The sequence below is a fragment of the Phacochoerus africanus genome, chromosome 1 (genome assembly GCF_016906955.1).
Source record: "Phacochoerus africanus isolate WHEZ1 chromosome 1, ROS_Pafr_v1, whole genome shotgun sequence".
Taxonomy (NCBI): domain Eukaryota; kingdom Metazoa; phylum Chordata; class Mammalia; order Artiodactyla; family Suidae; genus Phacochoerus; species Phacochoerus africanus.
The window spans coordinates 149,847,677-149,870,794 of NC_062544.1; the positions used below are offsets into that span (position 1 = coordinate 149,847,677).

The following is a 23,118-nucleotide window of genomic DNA, read 5'->3' on the forward strand; positions in this document are numbered from 1 at the left end:
GCAGGCTGAAAAGCAGGAATTGACTGAATGTCTGTGGTGCAGCCATGTGACCCACCACCATGACCACTGCATTCCCCTGCATTCCTCCTCGTTCCCTTGCAGGGAAAATGCAGCCTACTGGGCCCCAAACCATACACACCAAAATATTTTCACAGTGAAGAGAGAGCCCCATTTTTCAGTTTGCAAAGGGATAGGTTAAATATTGAACTTTAGACTCCTAACTTGTGCCATAACTTTAAAATCAGCAATAATAAAAATACTGGAGTTCCTGTCGTGGCTCAGTGGTACTGAACCCAACTAGTATTCATAAGGGTACGGGTCTGATCTCTGGCCTTGCTCAGAGGGTTAAGGATCTGATGTTGCTATTGAGCTGTGTTGTAGGCCAGCAGTAGCAGCTCCGAGTTGATCCCTACCCTGGGAACTTCCATATATGCCGCTAGTGCGGCCCTGAAAAGACCAAAACAAAACAAAAACCAACCAACCAAACAACAACAACAAACAAAATAAAAATACTGAACAACAGAGTTCCCTGGTGGCTCAGCAGGTTAAGGATCTGGTATCATCACTGCTATGGCACAGGTTCGATCCCTTGTCAGAAACTTCCATATGGTGCGGGTGCAGCCAAAAATAAAATTTAAAAAAATATATACTGGCAATGAAGCATATGTATTTCCCACACACAAGAAACTGAAGAGTTCTTGCCTAGAAAAACTCAATGGCCCCAGAAAAGAAACCTATGGATAGTGACACCCTCCAAATAAAACACGTGGGTACGTATCTAATTACCCCAAAGTAAAATCAAGCCAAAAGTTGACAAGCTTTATTCTTGTACAAACAACATTTTAAGTGATTCATTTTAAAATGTGAACCAGGGAGGAGTTCCCATTGTGGCTCAGCAGGTTACAAACCTGACTAGTATCCATGAGTATGAGGGTTCGAGCCCTGGCCTTGCTCCATGGGTTAAAGATCTGGTGTTGCCATAAGCTGTGGTGTAGGTCGCAGATGCAATTCAGATCCTGCCATTGCTATGGATGTGGTGTAGGCCAGTAGCTGCATCTCTGATTCAGCTCCTAGCCTGGGAACTTCCATATACTGCAGGAGTGGCCCTAAAAAAAAGGAAAAAAAAAGTGAACCAGGGAGTTCCCACTGTGGCTCAGCAGGGTAAGGACCCAACGTTTTCTCTCTGATGATCCCTGGCCTCACCTAGTGAGTTAAGCATCCAGCATTGCCTCAAGCTGCAGTGTAGGTCACAAATGTGGCTTGGATCTGGCGTTCCCATGGCTGTGGCATAGCCCAGCAGCTGCAGCTCCATTTCAGCCCCTTGCCCAGGAACTTACAGATGCTGCATGTGCAGTCATAAAAAGAAAAAATAAAATGTGACCAACAATTAGCCATTTGAGGAAAACTTTCATGTAAAAGAAAAGAACTGAAAGAAACAAAAAGGAGCTTGGATAAAACAGAAACTATGTAAGAAGAAAAAGAAAACTAAGTAGAACAAAAAACAATTAACACCTCACAAAATGAAGGCAAACTACATCCAAGAGACAAGAAAAAGTTTCCCTAAGGTTCCATCTGGTTCTCCCACTGACTAGTGGCAGGTTGCAGCACCCCCACTCCACAAGGCTCTGGAGAGTTCCTGGCTCTGGGCCCTGGCAAGAAGAGGACAGCCCCAAGAAAACAAAACCAAAAAGGGAAAGGATAACTCTTCAGACAAAAAAAAAGCAGGGGGTGGGGGGGGAGGGACAGAGAATCAAAGGGAAAATGGGCCAAAGTGGCTCACTAACCAAGAAAAGACAGTTTACCTGTAGAAAACAGAACTGAAATGGGGAGAATTCCAGCCTCTGATGAAGCAAGAGAGAAAGAAGCCAAGTCTGACGAATATCCCATTCAAGTCTTATTGGTGACACCTGTGTCACTTCTTATACAATGCAAATAAATACTGTTATTAAATATTTTGTAAACATAAGGTTTTTTAATACTAGATATAGAAACATTTCTGAGGGAAACCCACAGCATCCAATTTTTCTTTTTTTTATTACTCAAATGAATTTATCACATCTGTAGTTGTATAATGATTATAACAATCTGATTTCATAGGATTTCCATCCCACGACCCAAGTACATCCCCCCACCCCCCAAACTGTCTCCTTTGGAGACCATAAGTTTTTCAATGTCTGTGAGTCAGCATCTGTTCTGCAAAGAAGTTCCGTCTGTCCTTTTTTCAGATGCCACATGTCAGTGAAAGCATTTGATGTTGGTGTCTCAATGTATGGCTGACTTCACTTAGCATGATAATTTCTAGGTCCATTCATGTTACTAAAGATGCTGGTATTTCGTTCCTTTTAATGGCTGAGTAATATTCCATTGTATATATGTACCACTTCTTCTTGATCCACTCCTCTGTCGATGGACATTTAGGTTGTTTCCATGTCTTGGCTATTGCATAGAGTGCTGCAATGAACACTGGAGTACATGTGTCTTTGCGAGTCGTGGTTTTCTCTGGATAGATGCCCAGGAGTGGGACTGCTGGATCAAACGGTAGTTCTATGTTTAGTTTTCTGAGGAATCTCCATACTGCTTTCCACAGTGGTTGCACCAATTTACAATCCCACCAACAGTGTACTAGGGTTCCTTTTTCTCCACACCCTCTCTAGCACTTATTGTTTGCAGACTTTTTGATGATGGCCATTCTGGCTGGTGTAAGGTGGTATCTCAGAGTGATTTTGATTTGCATTTCTCTAATGATGAGTGATACTGAACATCTTTTCATGTGTTTTTTGGCCATCCATATGTCTTCTTTGGAGAATCGTCTGTTTAGATCTTCTGCCCATTTTTTGATGAGGTTGTTTGTTTGTTTTTTTTTTTGGTATTGAGCTGCAGAAGTTGTTTGCAAATTTTGCAGATTAATCCCTTGTCAGTTGATTCACTTGAGAAGATTTTCTCCCATTCTGTGGGTTGCCTTTTCGTGTTGTTTGGAGTTTCCTTTGCTGTGCAGAAACTTTTAAGTTTGATTAGGTCCCATATGTTTATTTTTGTTTTTACTGTCATTACTCTAAGAGGTAGATCTGAGAAGATGTTGCTATCGTTTATGTCAGAGAGTGTTTAGCCTATGTTTTCCTCTAAGAGTTTGATGGTGTCTGGTCTTCTATCTAGGTCTTTAATCCATTTGGAGTTTATTTTTGTGTATGGTGTTAGGGAGTGTTCTAATTTCATTCTTTTCCATGTAGCTGTCCAGTTTTCCCAGCACCGCTTATTGAACAAGCTGTCCTTTCTCCACTGTATATTCTTGCCTCCTTTGTCACAGATTAGTTAGCTGTAGGTATGTGGGTTTATTTCTGGACTTTCTATCCTGTTCCACTGATCTATATTTCTGTCTTTGCAGCATCCAATTTTTCAAGTATAAATTTTTTTTGAGAAGTAAATTATTTGCTGTTGTTTATTTTTCAGTTCAACCAGAAAATAGTGGGGGTACTTAATGCAGGAGACTTTTCTTTGGGGGCGGGGGGGGGGGGGGGGGCCGCACACCTGCAGCACATGGAAGTTCCCAGACTAGGGGTCGAATCGGAACTGCAGTTGCTGTCCTATGCCACAGCAATACCAGATCTGGGCTATATCTGTGACCTACACTGCAGTTCAAGGCAACACATGATCCTTAACCCACTAATCGAGACCGGGGTTGACCAGGCATCCTCATGGATACTAGCCAAGTTCTTAAACTGCTGAGCCACAATGGGAATTCCAAAGAGGCTTTGTCTTGGGTGTCGGCTTAACGTGCCATGGATGGGGTACTTTTCAAATCCTATTATACAAAGCATACTAGTAATAACAACTTGGGATTTCCAGTTGTGCATGGAGCAATTAAATTTTTTTTCTTTTTTCTTTTTAGGGCTGCACCTGGGGCATATGGAAGTTCCTGGACTAGGGGCTGAATTGGAGATACAGCTGCCAGCCTACACCACAGCCACAGCAATACCAGATTCGAACCCCATCTGTGACTTAAACTGCAGACTGCAGCAATCCTGGATCCTTAAACCACTGAGTAAGGCCAGGGATTGAACCTGAATCCTCATGGATATTAATTGGGTTCTTAACATACTCAGCCACAGCAGGAACTTCTAGAGCAATTAAAATACTTCTGTTCTCATGTTATTTTCAGCAAAATTGTTTCCTAAAGAAAACCACTCCTTGACCTTGGCTCTGCCTATCAGAATTGCCAGCATTCTGTAACATCTTTGGTCATGATAGTCCAGTTTTCCTAGTAACTTTATTAATGTGCTATAAAAGATTGAAAATTTGAGTAAGTATATGATATTAAAATGAATTAGTGGGACTTACAATGTAACAGTTTACTGGTACATGACATCCTCCAAAGGGAAAAATTTTTTCCAAATTTTAAGGTGGAATAACCATTTAGAAAAGACTCACAACCACGTGGTTTTTTTACATCTTTGGTATAGACATTACAAATTGTGTAGAAATTGAAATGTCTATGTACTGATCCTCAAAACAACTAATAAAATTTCAATTGAGAAAGGAAAATAAAAGAAAAAGTTGCTATAAAAGACAAACAGAAAAAAGTTCCTAAAGTGAAAAATAAGATATCAAAAAGAGGAATTCCTTTTTGGCTCAGTGGATTAAGGATCCAGCATTGTCACTGCAGCAACTGGGGCCACTGTTGTGGCTCAGGTTCAATCCCAGGCCCAGGAACTTCCATGTGCCATGGGCACAGCTAGGGGAAAAAAAGATACCAAAAAGAAAGGAAAACCCTAGAAACAACAATAACAGCAGTAGCAGGAGATGGGGGCTTACTATTTGCCACAATTTATTACATACTATGTGCCATGCTTTATACACACTAACTCTTAACTATTCTCAGAGTAATCCTGTAAAATAAGTATAACCATTAACCCCACTTGATAGTTGGAGAAACTGGCACAGTATGTTTAAACGATATTCTTAAACAACTGGTAAGGACTGAAAACAGATCTAAGTCAGGAAATCTCTCCCAAAGTAGAAGCAGCAGAAAGAAAAGACAAAGAAGAAGCAAAGGAAATGAAAGGATTAGTTCAAGAACTCCAGTATTCAATTAATTAGGTGTTCTGGAAAGAGACTGGAAAAATACCAGGGGAGAAATTATCAGAGAACTGGAATAAAAAATTTCCTAGAACAGGAGGTCATGAGTGACTAGAATGCAAAGAGTCTCGGAGTGCCCAGTACAATGTATGAAAAAATAGGTACACTAAAAGACATTATTGTGGAATTTCACAACAAGAGGGATGAAGAAAAGACCTTACGAATGGGGGCAGGGGACAGTAAAGGCAAGAGAGAATCAAAGAGAGAGGGAGAAATATCTACAAGGATCAAGAATGCCAACAGCTTCTCAAAGCTGGAAGACAATAAAACAAAGCCTTGAAATTTTGAGGTAAGGAGTTCCCATTGAGGCTCACTGGGTTAAGAACCCAACATAGCTGTGAGGATGTGGGTTAGACCCCTGGCCTAGCTCGGTGGTTTAAGGATCCAGTGTTACAGTGGCTGTGGCGAAGGCCAGCAGCTGCAGCTTTGATTTGACCCCTAAGCCTGGGAACTTTCATATGCCACAGGCACAGCCATGAAAAGAAAAGAAAAGAAAAGAAAAGGAGAGAGGGAGGAGAGGGAGGGATGGAGGGAGGAAGGAAAGAAGCAAGGAAGGAAGAAATTCTGAGGTAATTCAACTAAGATTTCTATTGCCATTCAAACCTATCAATCAAGCATGTGGGTGTAAACAAGGACATGTAAGATCTTTTCACCTCTAATGTGCCCATTCTTAGGAAGCTATTGGAGCATGTTATTTACATTTTTTTTTTTTAAGTGAAACTCAAGTAAAGAATCCAAAACAAGAGAGAAATAAAGGATGACAGCTGTGCAGCAGGCTTACAAAGCAATCAGTAAGGACTGGAGTAGGAGGTCAGAGGACTTGAGAAGGAATGTTTTAACAGGGAAAAAAAAAGGAAAGTGAAAATTCCTCTGATATATTCTTATGAAAAAATAGTATTCTGGAGTTACCGTCGTGGTGCAGCGGAAATGAATACGACTAGGAACCATGAGGTTGCATGTTCAATCCCTGGCCTCGCTCAGTGGGTTAAGGATCTGGCATTGCTGTGGCTGTGGTGCAGGCTGGCAGCAACAGCTCAGATTAGAGCCCTAGTATGGGAACTTCCATATGCTGTGAGTGCAGCCCTAAAAAGACAAAAAAAAAAAAAAAAGAAAAGAAAGAAAGAAAGAAAGAAAAAGAAAGAAGGGAAAAGTATTCAGAGGGTTCCACAACTATATTATTATTATTTTTTGTTTGTTTGTTTTTTTGTCTTTTTGCTATTTCTTTGGGCTGCTCCCGCGGCATATAGAGGTTCCCAGGCTAGGGATCAAGTTGGAGCTGTAGCCACCGGCCTACGTCAGAGCCACAGCAATGCGGGATTAGAGCCACGTCTGCAACACACACCACAGTTCACAGCAACGCCGCATCCTTAACCCACTGAGCAAGGGCAGGGATTGAACCCGAAACCTCATGGTTCCTAGTCGGATTCGTTAAACACTGCGCCACGACGGGAACTCCCCACAACTATATTATTAAGAGATACTAGGAGATATTTGTGATAAAGTCATAATTAGGTAACAGAGCATTAATTTGTGCAAAGAGGATATAATTTTATTGGGAGAATAAAGGCAAGATGTGGGAGTGTGAGGCACGGAATGAAAACTAAAGTTTCTTTATATGTTAAGTCAAAATGTCTAATGCCAGAAATGACAGCAGAAACATTATTATTATTTTTTTAATTTTATGGCAGCACCTGGAGCATATGGAAGTTCCCAGGCCCGGGACTGCCAGTTATAGCAACACAGGATCCTTTAACCCACTGCACTGGGCCAGGGATCAAACCTGCACCTCTGCAATGACCTGAGCCACTGCGGTTGGATTCTTAACCTACTGCACCACAGCAGGAACTGAAGCATTACTGATTTTGTAGAAATAAAAAGGATAAGATGGTACTATGAACAGTGGTACACCAACAAACTGGATAACCTAGCTGAAATGGACAAACTCCTAGAAACATAGAACCTAGCAAGAGTGAATCACAAGAAATACGAAATCTGAGTAGACGTATAACTAGTAAGAAGACCGAATCAGTATGCCTCCCAAAAAAGCCCTGGTCCAGCCCTAGTGAATCCTACCAAACATTTAAAGAATTAACACCATCCTTTTCAAACTCTTTCAAGATACTGAAGAGGAGAGTACACTTCCAAACCCATTCTAAGAAGCCAGCAATGCTCTGATATTAGTCAGGCAAAGACACTGTAAAAAAAGAATACTGCAGACCAATATCCCTTATGAATACCAACACAAAATTCCTCAACAAAATACTAGCAAACTGGTATAAGCAGCATATTAAAAAGATTATACACCATGACCAAGTGGGGCTTATTAGTATAATACAAAGATGGATCAATATACAAAAATTAACCAATGCAGTATACCGCATTAACAGAAAGAAAGGAAAAACACAAGATCATCTCAACTGATGGATAAAAGGCATTTGACAAGATTTAACACCTTTCATAATTAAAAAAACACTCAACAAACTGGGAATAAAAGGCAATTATCTCAACATAATAAAGGTCATATATAAAAAACCCACAGCTAACATCACGATCTGTGATGAAAGACTGAAAATTTTCCTTTAAGATCAGGAAGACAAGGATGACTGATTTCATCTCTTCTATTCAACATATGCAAGTTCTAACCAGGATGCTTAGACCAGAAAAATAAATACAAGGCATCCAAATTGGGATAGAAGAAGTAAAAATTATCTCTATTCACAGAAAATCTTCTATATAGACAAACATAGGAAGTTCCCATTGTGGCCCATTGGAAACGAATCTGACTAGTATCCAAGAGGATGCTGGTTAGATCCCTGGCCTTGCGTTGGTTAAGGATCCAGCATTGCTGTAGCTGTGGTGTAGGCCAGTAGCTACAGCTCTGATTTGACCCCTAGCCTGGGAAGTTCCATATGCCACAGGTGTGGCCCTAAAAAGCAAAAAATAAACAAACACATAAATAATAAAATAAAATAAAATAAATTAAATAAAAAATTAAAAACCTAAAGATTCCATGCACACAACTGTTACAATAAACAAATTCAGCAAAGTTGCAGAATACAGAATTAACCCCCAAAAAATCAGTCGTGTTCCTATAGTTAATAATTATGCTCAAAAAAATTAAACAATTCCATTTACAACAGCATCAAAAAGAATAAAACACTGTCAAGGGAGGAGGGAATGGGTATTAGGGTTTAAAGGGTACAGAGTTTCAGTTTGGGGGGATGAAAAGTTCTGAAGATAGGTAGTGGTAATTGTAACAATAATGTAGTTAGTGCCACAGAATTGTACACTTAAAAATGTTATAGTGGTGGAGTTCTTGTCCTGGCGCAGCAGAAAAGAATCTGACGAGGAACCATGAGGTTGTGGGTTTGACCACTGGCCTTGCTCAGGGGGTTAAGGATCCGGCGTTGCCATGAACTGTGGTGTAGGTTGCAGATGAGGCTCAGATCCCACACTGCTGTGGCTGTGGCGCAGGCCGGCAGCTGTAGCTCCAGTTCAACCCCTAGCCTGGGAGCCTCCATATGCCATGGGAGCAGCCCTAAAAAGACAAACTACAAAAGAGAAAAAAAAGGTATAGTGTTAAGTTTTATAGTTTACTGCAATTAAAAAAAAAAAAAACCAACCTACAAACCTCTCTCCACCAAAAAGGCAATATCTAACACTGATTACACAAAAAATTTAAAAATAAAAAAGTAAGGATATTTTTAGAATAAGGAGTTTAATACAAAAAGTCAAGAAGTCATCAACTTTAGAGACTTGAGGAGTTCCCGTTGTGGCTCAGTGGTAATGAACCCAACTAGTATCTATGAGGATGTGGGTTCAATCCCTGGCCTCGCTCAGTGGGTTAAGGATGCAGTGTTGCTGTGGCTGCGGTGTAGGCTTACAGCTACAGCTCAGATTTGACCCCCTAGCCTGGGACCTTCCAATGCCATGGATGTGGCCCTAAAAAGACACACCCACCCCCAAAATTTTAGAGACTTGAGGATAAGGAAAGACAGGGTGGTTCAAGAGTTCGCTCTTCTGTTTCAAGCCAACACTGGCCAACATTTAAATCTACGTACATGTACTACTTTGATAAGAAAATGAAAACTTAAATGCCAGTTTATACGGGGAGAATAATAAAATGTAACATAATGAGTTGGTCTTTCCAAGACACTTGAAACTTGACCAATGACTTTGCTTTCTTCCACTTAAAGATGTAGCCTTGCCAATACTGAGTTCTGTTAAAGAACTGGAAGAACCCTAGGTTTTAAACATTTCCTTACATAGAAGTGTGAAGTTCTCTACAATAAGGATGCAAGCCCTGATGATATAAGGAGGAACAGGATCATAAGAATTGGGCTATTTTCTCAGCAGTGATAGGATCTTCCAGTTCAAAGAGCATCTGATGGATCAGAGTTATCCCGGGGCCCAGGGAAGAGCCTTGCCAAGATCTGAAATGTCACGTCACTTCCACTGCCTAAACATACGTGCAACTTAAAGTTTGGGTGTACGAGCGGTTTCTTTCTGCCAATCAGTAAGTGATTTAAAATTCTCCAACAACTTCGAAGTTTTTCCTGACTTAAAACACCTTATACAAATTCTTGTCGTAGTTCAGTGGTTAACAAACACGACTAGTATCCATGAGGATGAGGGTTCGATTCCTGGCCTCACTCAGTGGGTTACAGATCCAGCATTGCTGTGAGCTGTGGTGTAGGTTGCAGACAAGGCTCAGATCCTGCATGGCTGTGGCTGGAGGCTACAGCTCTGGTTCAACCCCTAGTCTGGGAATCTCCATATGTCTTTTTAGGGTTTGGCCCTAAAAAGACCGGAAAAAAAAAATTTACAGAGTTGAATGTGTCTTTAGTTCATTTAGGCAATGATAAAGAAACACAGAGTGTGTGTGTGTGTTTTAAGTTTCTAGTTGTAGACAGAAATTTTAAATGCTTAAGCAATACTGAAGCCCTTCAGAAAAATTAATTTATTTCATATACGAAAAGCAAAAACTAGTCTTAACTATTCCCTTTCAAAAAATTAAGCATGTTGTTCCTCGCCAAGTTTCAGTCAATTCTATAGCATGCAGATTTAGCAGAAGCTAGATTCAGCCATGCTTCTAATAATCTGTGGCCCTAGAAAGAGTTAATAATTTTGTTCAATTTGCTGTGTAATGGGTCTTACTCCTGGCCTGGGAACCTCTGCATACCACAGGTATGAGCGGGGGGGGGGGGGGGGGGGGAAGGAAAAAGAAAAAAAAAGATTTGAGAAATGAGGATGTAAAGAAAATTGCCCATACTTGAGAAACTAAAAATACTTTTAGCATTTAGGATATTTTAAAAAATGAATCTACTGTGGTGTTACTTTGTAACATAAAGAAATACTGAATCACTATGCTGAGCACCAGGAACTAACACAGTACTGTAGGTCAATCATAACTCAAAGCAAACATACAAACTCACAGAAAGAAATCAAATTTGTGGTTATCAGAGGTGTTGTTGGGGGAAGGGGAATTGGAGGAAGGTGTCCAAAAGGTATAAATTTCTCATTATAAGATAAATAAGTACTAGGAATATACTACAAAACATGATTAACATAATTAATACTGCTACATGTTATATATGATATTTGTTAAGAAAGTAAGTCCTAAAAGTCCTCGTCCCAAGGAAAAAATATTTACTTTCTTTTATTTTGTATCTATATGAGATGGTGGATGTTCTTATGCTAGTCCTTGTTTAACTTCTTGAAGAACTACCAGACTATTTTTCAAAGAGGCTGTACCATTTTACATTATCACCAGTAACATAGGAGGTTTTCAATTTCTCCATGTCCTCATCAACATGAGTTATCTGACTTTTCTTTTTTGTTCTAACCATTCTAGTAGATGTGAAACGATACCTCATTGTGGTTTTGTTGAGAGTCAAAATTAATGAAACAGGAGTTTCCCGTCGTGGCACAGTGGTTAACGAATCCGACTAGGAACCACGTGGTTGCGGGTTCGATCCCTGCCCTTGCTCAGTGGGTTAAGGACCCCGTGTTGCCGTGAGCTGTGGCGTAGGTGGCAGACGTGGCTCGGATCCCGTGTTGCTGTGGCTCTGGTGTAGGGCAGTGGCTACAGCTCTGATTAAACCCCTAGCCTGGGAACCTCCATATGCCGCGGGAGCAGCCCTAGAAAAGGCAAAAAGACCCCCCCCCCCAAAAAAAATTTAATGAAACAGAGAATACAAAGACAATAGAGAAAAATCAATGAAGCCAAAAGTCCAAAAAAAAAAAAAAAACAATGAAGTTCTTTTGCGGTGGGGATGGGGGTCCATCTTTTTAGGGCTGAACCCATGGCATGTGGAAGTTCCAGGACTAGCAGTTGAATCAGAGCTGCAGCTGCCGGGCTTACACCACAACCACAACAATGCCAGATCCAAGCCACATCTGCAACCTATGCTGCAGCTTGCAGCAATGCTGGATCCTTAACCCACCTAGTGAGGCCAGGGATGGAACCTGTATCCTCATGGATACTACTTTGGGTTCTTAACCCACTGAGAAAAAGGTGGTTCTTTAAAAAGGTCAACGTTGACAAGTCTTTTGCTAGACTGACCACGAAAAATAAAGATTCAAATTACTAGAATCAGAAATGAACGAGGGAGCTCCCATTATGGCTTGGTGGCAATGAACCCAAACTAGTATCCATGAGGATGTGGGTTCAATCCCTGGCTCCACTCAGTAGGTTGAGGATCCAGCACTGCAGTGAGCTATGGTATAGAGGTCGTAAATGTAGCTTGGATCCTGTGCTGCTGTGGCATAGGCTGCCAGGCCAAGAAAGAAAGAACGAAAGAAAGAACGAAAGAAAGAAATTCATGAGGAGAGATTGCTACTGACCTTAACAGAAATAAAAAGGATAAAAGAATACTGTGAAAAACTATATGTCAATAAATTAGATGACTCAAATGAAATGAACAAATTCTCAGACACAAACTACTTAAAGTGACCAAAGAAGAAAAAAAAAACCCAATATGAATAGATCCATAACAAGTAAAGAGATGAAATTAGGAACTAAAAAACTGCCTGCAAAGAAAATCCCAAAGCTTCACTGCTGAATTCTACCAGATGTTTAAAGAAGAATTAATACTATTAATACAATTCCAAAAAAAAAAAAAAAGAGAGAGAGGTCACACAGTTTACAAGTGGCAGGGCCAGGATTTAAACCAGGCAATCTGGCTCCAGAGTCTACACTCTCGACCACTTTATTCAACTCTCTGAATAACTGAATAATATGAGCACTTTATAGGACATCAAGCTGTTACTTTGTATGATTCAACTTTTGTAAATTATCTTGGTTATGTGACTTACCTGATCTATCAGGAAAAGGCTGTTCTGGGGATTTGAGAGAAAATCATTTAACACAATTGACAATATTGCTGTATCTCATTCATGGAGCAAAAGCACAGCTCCTGCTAAAGCTCCTTATACAGGTTTCCTATGTTTTGTTTTTTGGCCACACTCACAGCATATGGAAGTTCCTGGGCCAGGGATCAAATCTAAACCACAGCAGTGGCAACTTGGGATCCTTAACCCACTGCACTGGGCTAGGGATTGAACCTATGCTGCCACAGAGGCAACGCCAGATCTTAACCTGCTGTGTCACAGTGGTAACTCCCTTATAGGTTTTTATTTCAGTGATGTCTCAGAACAATCCCATGAGATAATAGGTTCTTTCATTACCCCATTTTCTAGATGAGGAAACTGAAGCATAAGGCAGTCATGCCGATAGCAAATGTCAGGGCCTGGATTTAAACCCCAATCTGTCTGGTCCCTAAACAGCCCCCTTTCCACTACGTAGAGCCTGTCCTTTACTGCTCACCCCTCTAGTGTAGTCCCTCTCATGCCTGATCCCTGCAACAAAGAACTCTAGTGAGCAGATGCCCAATCCTATCATTCACCTGTGTGTGCTTCTGGCAAACATGCAGGAAAAGGGTATGTTCCTTCATTGTCTACTGACTGAATAAACAACTACCCAAACTGATAGTTAATAACCCCCAATTTAAATATTTTATTCCCACTCAATTACTGTTTAGCACTGAAATGATGAACTGTAGGCTCTCATTCTCATTTAGTTGAGTAATATTATATAGTTATTATATGTAGTTTAAAAGTCATTAAGCTCAAAATTTCAAAATAATAGCAAGGAAATCTAGGGAATATTTTAAATAGGAAGACTGCTTTTGATCTCTCCAAATTAACAATGCCTCCTACTATTTTTGAAGTCTCCTAAAAATGTACTTTTTGCCATGGGAAACAGTAGTTGCACTAAATTCCATGTCCTGGAATGACTGAAATAACGCATCTGATAGAAAATTTTAGCTAGCAAATTTTCTGAATGCATACATGTTGGGGAAAAGTGACTCCAGCTCACTGTCAGTGACGAGCAGGCAAGTGAGCAAGCGTGTGCAAAGAAGGAAGAACCCACTGTTTATCCCTAACACAGGCAGGACATCTGTCCCCTTCCCATTGGTCAGGTCAGGGTGCACATTCTTCTAGGTTGGCTAAATGGAAACAAACTGTTACCGGGAGAAGAGGGAAAAGGGGAGGGGGGGTGGAGGAGGGTGTCTCAGACAAAGCAGGAACAAGATGGAGTAACCAACGCTTCCTTTGATAGAAAAGACATATGTTAATGCTCACATACACAAAACTTGTATTATCCTATAAATTACTATAGATAGTACTGTAAGTTACCACACTGAACTCTTCCCCTAAAGAATTAATGATGCTCTCTTAGGGCAATGATCCATATACTAGTCTCCAAGTCAATCTCAACTGGAAATTGTATTAAATGCAAAATAATTTTAAGAATCTGAAAAACCAACAATGATTTTCGAGGTAATTACTCCTATCACAAACTAAAGCAACAGATAAACACAAGTATTTTAATTTATTTATTTATTTTAGGGCCGCACCCATGGCATATGGAGGTTCCCAGGCTAGGGGTCCGATCAGAGCTGTAGCCACCGGCCTATGCCAGAGCCACAAAAAAGCCAGATCCGAGCCGCATCTGTGACCTACACCACAGCTCACGGCAACGCCGGGTCCTTAACCCGCTGAGCAAGGCCAGGGATCAAACCTGCGTCCTCATGGATGCTAGTAGGGTTCATTAACTGCTGAGCCATGATGGGAACTCCAACACAAGTATTTTAACCTCAATACTTTCACAGCTCTGAAGCTCTTTGAAAAATAAAATATTAAAAAGTTTGTGAACTCTATCTGCTTTCATCTTTATTTAACATTAACCATTACTGGAGTTTCCTGCTGTGGCACAATGGGATCAATAGCATCTTAGGAGCACTGGGATGCAGGTTTGATCCCTTGGCCCAACATAGTGGGTTAAAAGTCCAGCATTGCCACAACCATGGTTTAGGTCTCAGCTATGGCTCGGATCTGATCCCTAGCCTGGGAATTCCATATACTGCAGGGAGGTCAAAATAGGGGAAAAAATTAATAATTACTTATGAGGGGAAAGAGATGATTATACCACTGCCTTAGAGTTAATGGTTGCCCTAAAATCTGAAAAATCTGCTCACCACTTTTATTGGTTTAAATTGGCATGTGTGTACTTATTTTTTAAAATCTTTTCTTTAATGTCCATTCTTTGGTAAATCTTTGCCCTAGAAATGTAAGTATTGATTCAAAAATACAAATCTGAATCCTAATAGCTCCTGTCTGCAGTGTGATGCATGGTTTATTGGAGGAGCTTTGGAAAAGATGAAACAGAACTGAGTCAGTGTGCCCTTGGCCAATTACTTCTGTCTTTGAGCCTTGGTTTTCTCACCTATTAAACGAGAATAGTGATCAAACCAATCTCAAATGGTTGTTGAGGATGGAAGTCTTTATGGAGGTCATGGTCCACAGTGAAAAGATCTGGCCATCCTTCTGGTTCCTTACACCTCAAGTTGCCTGAACATACCAAGCTGTCTCTGTCCTATCTTTACACAGGTTCTGACTTAGGATGCCCTCCCCAGCATCTGCCAGTTTACCCTGTTTCTTTGGGTCTGTCTCACAAAAAACTACTTGCAATGCAAGACCCAACTCCAGGATCAACTCCTCATGTGGAGTTATAACTCTGTTTTATAATTACTCCTTAGCCAGGCTCTGAGAACACTAATGTAAGAACCAATGGCTCATTCACCTCCATATTTCCCAGCATTTAGCAGAACCCCCAGTACATGGAAGAGGGTCAATAATGATTGCAGAACACACAGAATCTTCTTTCCACTACACACAGTGTTAACAGAGTATCAAATGTGCAAGAAACTAAGCGCCTTAAACTTAAAACTATACTCCCAAGTTTGAGAAGCATCAGATTCTTTTAGTTTTCGTTCAAGGTAAAAAATTTTAAAGTCACCTTATTGTAAGCAGTGAGGCCACCCTATTCATGCAAAGAACTTTAGGAGTAAATGCTCTGGTCACTCTAATTTTTTCCTCTATGGCAGCATCCTGCTTTGGATTTGGATCATATGCTGAGTTCACTGAGACTGTTCTGAAACAATGGAGCACACTGGTGTACTTTCCCTTTTAAAAGCAAGGGTGCCAGCTATTGTGCTAGCCCCTGTCACTCACCTCAGCCACCTGCTGGGTCCCCACTCTGTGCTGAACCAGCCCCTCCATATTTGTAGCCATGGTGAAGCAAGATCATTAGAGAACCTGTTTGGAAAGATGCAGCAACTTCTATCAGGTGGGGAGAAACCAGGCTACTTAAAAAACATTAGTAATCAAAATTCTTCTTTGCTACTGTCTGGTGCAGATTTTGCCTTCTATGGAAAACAGAGCTAGCAGACTAAGCATCTGGATATGCTGCACTGGCTTCTTCAATTACAGGTACCAAAATTAATTAATATAAACATTTCAATTTGGAAGCAAGACTTCCCCTGGTAAATACAGACAGTGATAATTTGGAACTTTATCAGGACTTTGGGTTTTAATACCTCAGTTCACTTCTCAGGCAGGTGGGAATTACACCGTTTTGGATAGCTCCTTGTCACAAAGTGCTGAATAAGAAGGTGGCTATCTGAGAAAGGTATAAGATCAACTTTAATACAGAGCACAAGATGGCTATCAGCAACTATACTTCTGTTATAGTGACCAAGCAAGGAGTAAAACCCTGCCCAGGTGTAACACACCTCACTCACAGGTTAAAAGGCAAACACTATCACTAACAAAGAAAAGAATCAGACTGCATTACCAAAGTGGACTAAGAATATGGTACCCATAAATTTACCAATTTATATTTTTAAGTCTCCATTAAATTAGAAACTCAGATAATTCAGCTTTCTATTATTAGAAAAATTATGCCATCATTTGCCTCAAAATGGTGGAAGATCACCTAAAGAGCAAAAAGCATGCTAGTCTCCTGGGTCAGATCACTTTGGTGCAAGTACTGATGAAACAGATCACCTGGTCTCTTCAGGTCATAGGAAGGAGCTCCCCTGAATAGTCCTTAAACCTTTGCCAATAACTCTACCGCAAAGAATTCAGGATAATGGGATTCCACTATGGACCTAATTCCTGGACAAAGCAAAGACTTCATTATTGAATCCATAGGTCCCATGGCTAACAGGAGTTTAAAGCTCTAGTATAACTGATATCTAGCATTTACATGTAAAATCTATATAGGAGCTCCCGCTGTGACACAACAGAATCAGCAACTTCTTGGGAGTGCTGGGACATGGGTTCAATCCCCTGCCCAGCTCAGTGGTTTGAAGACCCAGTGCTGACGCAGCTGCAGCTCAGGCTGAGACTGAGGCTTGGATCTGATCCCTGGCCTGGGAGCTCAATATGCCAGGTGGTGGACAAAAATGGAAAAAAAAAAAAAAAATCCATATAATCCCACAACATGTGTAATACACAAAATGTGCACATAATTCACTTTTGCTTGGTCCTTCCTCCATCACAAACTGGACCATGCAATGCTACTTTCCCAAACACTTTCCAAGGGAGTTCCCATTGTGACTCAGAAGGTTAAGGGCTTGATATTGTCTCTGTGAGGATTCAGGTCTGATCCCAGGCTTGGCTCAGTGGGTTAAGGATCCAGCGCTGCTGCAAGCTGTGGAACAGGCTTCACCTGCAGCTCCGATTTCACCCCTGACCCAGGAACTTCCATATACCACAAGTGCAGCCATAAAAAGAAAAAAAAAAAAAAAACAACCTCACTTTCCTATAGTTCTCAAGTATTATATTTATAAAGCACTGTGTCTATAAAACTTTTTCACTCTCTGGTGACTTTCTACATTATTCTATCCACTATTAGATAACCACTTCTATTATCATAATTCCCCTCCAGATTATTTTATAACCAAAATGGCAATGAGAGAGAAATGGGAGCATGATACTGTGACTGACAAAATAAAACCACCAGTCCTGCCTTTAAGAAGTCAAAATCCTTAATTGCCAACTGCTACAACCATGCAGTTTACCAGAACAAGGTCAGGTCTAAGACTCAAGACTTTTAACATTTGTTTACCTTTATTTGATTCTAGAAGAAAAAGCACAGAGAAACATTTTGGTCTTCCCCATACTTAGTTTAGTTCCAATAAGGGATAGAGAATAAAAGCATCACGTCACATTTACCAGAAAAGCCAATCAATTGTTGCTCAAAATACAATTATTGCATGTGAAAAGTCTAGAGTTTTAATACTTTTTTTCCCCTCAAAAAGAGTAAAAATAAGAGCTAAAGAATCAAATGAATAAAGGTAGCAAATATATTAAGTAAAATCTAAAATGCAGCTTAAACTATTAATTTTATTGCTTTTGAGTGTTATTAGCACTTCAGTTGCTGTTAACTGATGCAAGAAATACATGAATTCGGAGTTCCTGTCATGGCTCAGTGGTAATGAACCTGGCTAGTATCCATGAGGATGCGGGTTCCACCCTTGGCCTTTCTCAGTGGGTCAGGGATCCAGCGTTGCTGTGAGCTTTAGTGTAGGTTGCAGATGTGACTGAGATTTTGCATTGTTGTGGCTGTGGTGAAGGCTGGCGGCTATAGCTCTGATTCTGCCCCTAGCCTGGGAACTTCCACATGCCATGGTGCAGCCCTAAAAAGAAAAAAAAAGAGAAATACAAGAATTTGAATATTACTGGAATATTGTTAGGGAAATATTATTGAGTATTGGAGTATAGAAATAACAAAGTATTAGAAAGGCATATTTTTCTATTAGGTTTCCCTAAAAGACATCCTTCAAGTTTTGAGTTGAAGTGGATTTTATATGTGACTGCCTGACAGACTTAGTAATTCAGAAAACTTTCTGTAATGACTCACTTCAATGCTAAATTTGCAGAACCAATCAACCTCAGATAGGGCTTTGGGGGTCCCAAGATACTCTGGTGACCAGTGATTGTAGACATTAAGTCTCAGAGAAGGAATAGTTAGTTAGCTGTTAAGCTTAATAAAGCTAAGCAATCTGGATATTAATTCCTTGTTGATTATATAAATGATAAATATCTTCTACTCTGTGGCTCATCCATTTAGTGTCTTCATGATGTCTCTTGATGAACCAAAGTTCTTAAATTTCATAAGGCTGAATTTATTAATATTTTCTTTTACAATTAATACTTTTATGTTTATTTATAAAAATTCTGGGAGTTCCTGTTGTGGCTTAGCAGAAAAGGATGTGACTGGCATCCATGAGGACGCAGGTTCGATCCCTAGCCTCGCTCAGTGGGTTGAGGATCTGGTATTGCCATGATCTGTGGTGTAGGTCGCAGACATGGCTCAGATCCCTTGTTGCTGTGGCTATGGCGTAGGCTGGCAGCTACAGCTCTGATTCTGCCCCAGTCTGGGAACTTCCATATGCGACAGGTATGGCCCTAAAAAGACAAAAGACTAAATAAAATAAGTAAATAAATAAAATTTTGTCCTACCCCAAAGTCACAAGCATAATTTTAAGATGTTTTATGAGTTTAGTCCCTCACATTTAAGTCCTCAATCCACCTGCAAATTAATTTTTGAGTCCAATGAGAAATAAGAATATAATTAATTTTCTTCCAATATGGACAATCCATCTTCTACCTGGCCTCTGGGAAGATCTAAGCTTTCCTCACTTATCTGCAACGCCACCTCTGCCACATTTCAGGTGTCCCTGTATGTGTAGCTGTGATTCTAAGTTCCCTGTTCTACTGCACTTCTTTTCTACTTCTCCTCTATCCCCTGCCATTAACTTATTACTACCACTTTACAGTAAATCTTGCTCTCTGGTGGGGCAAATGCCTTTGCTTTGCTCTCACTTCCACACCAACTGCTTGGACTACTGCCAACATTCAATACCCAGAGCAATGGCTTTTCTTTATATACTCGCATTCTCACAATTCTTTCTTTCTTTCTTTCTTTGTCTTTTTTGACATTTCTTGGGCGGCTCCCATGGCATATGGAGGTTCCCAGGCTAGGGGTCGAATCAGAGCTGTAGCCACTGGCCTACGCCAGAGCCACAGCAACGCGGGATCCGAGCAGCGTCTGCAACCTACACCACAGCTCACGGCAACACCGGATCGTTAACCCACTGAGCAAGGGCAGGGACCGAACCCGCAACCTCATGGTTCCTAGTCGGATTCGTTAACCACTGCGCCACGACGGGAACTCCATTCTCACAATTCTTGATCTGATTGTTGGTTTTCTGCCTCCAAAGGAGCTTCAGACATCATTAACAGCAGCTTTGGAAGCTGCTTAAAAAATGAACAAGGAGGAATCTGCACCTTCTGGCAAGACAAGCAGAGACTAAGAGTAAGAATAAGAGAGACAGAAATTGAAACTGAAACACAAGTGCTTTCAATAAAGATTTAAATCCCGAGAGAGCATGTAAGTGAGAAAGTAATTTTAAAAATATATCCCGGGATTTCCCGTCGTGGCTCAGCAGAAAAGAATCTGGCTGGTATCCATGAGATGCAGGTTAATCCCTGGCCTTGCTCAGTGGGTTAAGGATCCCAAGTTGCTGTGAGCTGTTGTGTAGGTTGCAGACACAACGCAGATCCCGTATTGCTGTGGCTGTGGTGTAGGTCAACGGCTACAGCTCCAATCTGATCCCTAGCATGGGAACTTCCATATGCCATGTGCGGCCCTAAAAAGCAAAAAACAAATAAACAAGAAAAAATATATTCCATTTCATCATTTTTGAAAATATGTTAAGTCATAAACCATATCTTATCCTCATATGTAAAGCTGGAAGACAGAGGCTGCTTCTTGCAGGTATAACAATGGAATAAGTAAGTAAAACAAAATCTTCTGGTGATATCAGGAAGTGAGGGAAAACATTTCACTCAAGTGAGCACCAGAACAAAAAAAAGGAAGAAAAAGAAAGACAGTGTCATACAGAGGTTAAGATGCCTGTGTGCTTCTCTTACTGGCTACCACAGCCAAAGGTAGTCGTAGAGACACACGGTAAGAAAGAAGGAAGGGTAGGAGTTCCCATTGTGGCACAGTGGATAACGAATCCGACTAGGAACCATGAGGTTACAGGTTCGATCCCTGGCCTTGCTCAGTGTGGGTTAAGGATCCCGCAAGCTGTGGTGTAGGTCGAGGACGCACCTCGGATCCCAGTGTTGCTGTGGCTGTGGTATAGGCCGGCGGCTACAGCTCCAATTGGACCCCTAGCTTGGGAACCTCCATATGCTGCGGGAGCGGCCCTAGAAAAGGCAACAAGACAAAAAAAAAAGAAAAAGAAAAAGAAGGAAGGGTAAATGTTTAGAAAGAGTACTAGTACATGGTAATCAATTAAGGGGTATCCTAGTATGAGAAACTCCAGGAAACAGTGGGTTGTATCCACATGTAGTTGGAAAAAACACTGTCAGTAGCATAATATAATTTTGCATTTGAAATCTGAAAAACAAAACAAAACCCTATTGTTGTAATACTACAAACTAGACAAAGCACTTAAAAACAACCTTGGCTGGAAGAACTAAGCAGGCTAATGCTGGTAGTAACTAACACTTAACTGAGTGGTTGCTCTGCACCAGGCACTGTGGGAAGAACACTAAAGTAGCTCTTGGTATAGAAACCGAAGTCTTCAAATACTGGTGCTTCACCCACTGGGCTCCTAAGGCTGGAGGACTGCCCCTACCCCAATGTTTCCTAGTTAATTACCCAAAAAGCTATAAAGCCAAGTATCTTAAAAAAAAAAAAAAAAACAGAATATTTTCTTATGATGATTTTAAACTAGTCAGGTTCAACCACCACCAATGCTTTTAAAATAACTAAGCAATAAGCTAATTGCTAGGAATCATAAACAATAAGAATAAGAAGAGAAAGAGAGGAGGAGGACAAGAAAATCTTTGTCCTTGAAGAACGTAAGAAGGAAAACAGAAAGAGCTGTGCAATGTAAATGCTACAGAGTGTCTGAAGGAAGAAGCACCTCTGGGAACAATGACAACTTCACAGGAGAGAAGCCATTTAGCTTGGTCTTGAAAGAAAGTAGGAATTTGGCAAGCAAACAGAGGGAGAATGGGGAAGAGTTCCAAGCAGAGCTCAGACAAACTGGCAGGTCTGAGGAGAATGGCAAGGTCGACGAACAGCAGGCAATCTGGTGGCGAACTGGTGAGGTCAAGGGAGGAGAGAGGCCGACATTGCAGATAATGAGAACAATCTGGTTTGGTAGAGAAATGATCACATCTGGATCTTCCAAAAATCCCTTGGGGTAACAGTGTGGAGATGACAGAAAAGGACTGTCTATGGGAGGCCAGTTGGAAAGCAGTGGCAACGAAGACAAGGGATGAAGGCAGTCTTCAACTTAACCTCAACTAGTGTCTTTCCTGTGGAGCACACCAATGAAAACAGGGTGTCATTCAGACATGACAGAAGTAAAACTATTACTGCTTGGCCTTATGGGATAGTAGATTTTATAACAAATTCTTTCAAATACAAGTATATCAGTATCACTCTTAACAACAAAGAAGCAGAGAACACAATGGTGACTTTAATCAACTCTTCCACTCTTAGAAGAGTGTACAGCTGACTAAACATTGCAACTACAGTTTCTTTGGTTTCGGGGGGGGGGGGGGGGCTACACACCCCACTGCAGTGAAAGCTGGGCTCAGACTGGGAATACCTGAATTCCCACTGAGTCACCAGAACAGCCCAGCCCTGCTCTCCACAGGGGCGTGCTTAGAAGCTGAGGTCTCAAATAACAACAAACAAGTCCTGGGACAAGGAAACATTGTCTTCATTGACTGCATGAGTGAGCCTGCCTTTCCTTTCACAATCAACTGATTCACATCATCCTTATTTATGTATTATATGGCCCATAATTATATAACATTCAAAATATTTACTGTCTTGGGAGTTCCCGCTGTGGCGCAGCGGAAACAAATCCGACTACCATCCATGGGGATGCAGGTTTGATCCCTGGCTTTGCTCAGTGGGTTGGGGATCCAGCATTGCTGTGAGCGTTAGTGTAGGCTGCAGATGTGGCTCAGATCCCAAGTAGCTACAGCTGTGGTGTAGGTCAGCCGCTATAGCTCCGATTTGACCCCTAGCCTGGGAACTTCCATGTGCTTGGGTGTGACCCTAAAAAAAGCAAAAAATTCTTGCTATTTTCTCACCTAAACAAATATATCTAAGGAGTTCTGTGGCGCAGTGGGCTAAGGATCCAGTATTGCCAGTGCAATGGCTCAGGTTGCTGCTGTGGTGCAGGTTCCCCTGGCCTGGAGAACTTTCATATGCCACGGGCGTGGCCAAACAAACATATTGGGTTCTGAGACTCTGACAGGCACTAGTTAATCTCTCTGATACTGAACTGCATGAAGTTATTAGTAAGAATAGATCTTAATACCTATACAAAGGGCCTAACACTGTGCCTGGCATATAGCAGGCATGCAATGCCTAGTTCATGCAATGCCTAGTTCATGGAGATGATGTAACATCTATTTTCTGAAAGAAATTTGAAAGCAATATCTAACTGTAAAATGTATATTTTGTTCATTTGTTTTTTGGGCTGCACCCCCGGCATATGGAAGTTCCCAGGCTAGGGGTTGAACTGGAGCTAC

General features: G+C 41.0%; 1 protein-coding gene across 3 annotated transcripts in view; it reads right to left on the bottom strand.

Annotated features, from left to right (window-relative positions):
* The window catches only part of NR2C2 (nuclear receptor subfamily 2 group C member 2), a 115,480-nt gene that overhangs the window by 80,633 nt on the left and 11,729 nt on the right, over positions 1-23,118 (bottom strand). For 2 of the 3 annotated variants that reach the window (XR_007135085.1, XM_047781649.1), the window contains exon 2: positions 15,712-15,795. The exons of the other annotated variant lie outside the window; for it this stretch is intronic. Coding sequence is in view for 1 of the 2 variants with exons in the window: in XM_047781649.1 (XP_047637605.1) it covers positions 15,712-15,771 (60 nt within the window). In the remaining variant the exon portion in view is untranslated. The remainder of the gene's footprint in view (positions 1-15,711; positions 15,796-23,118) is intronic. 3 annotated transcript variants of the gene reach the window in all.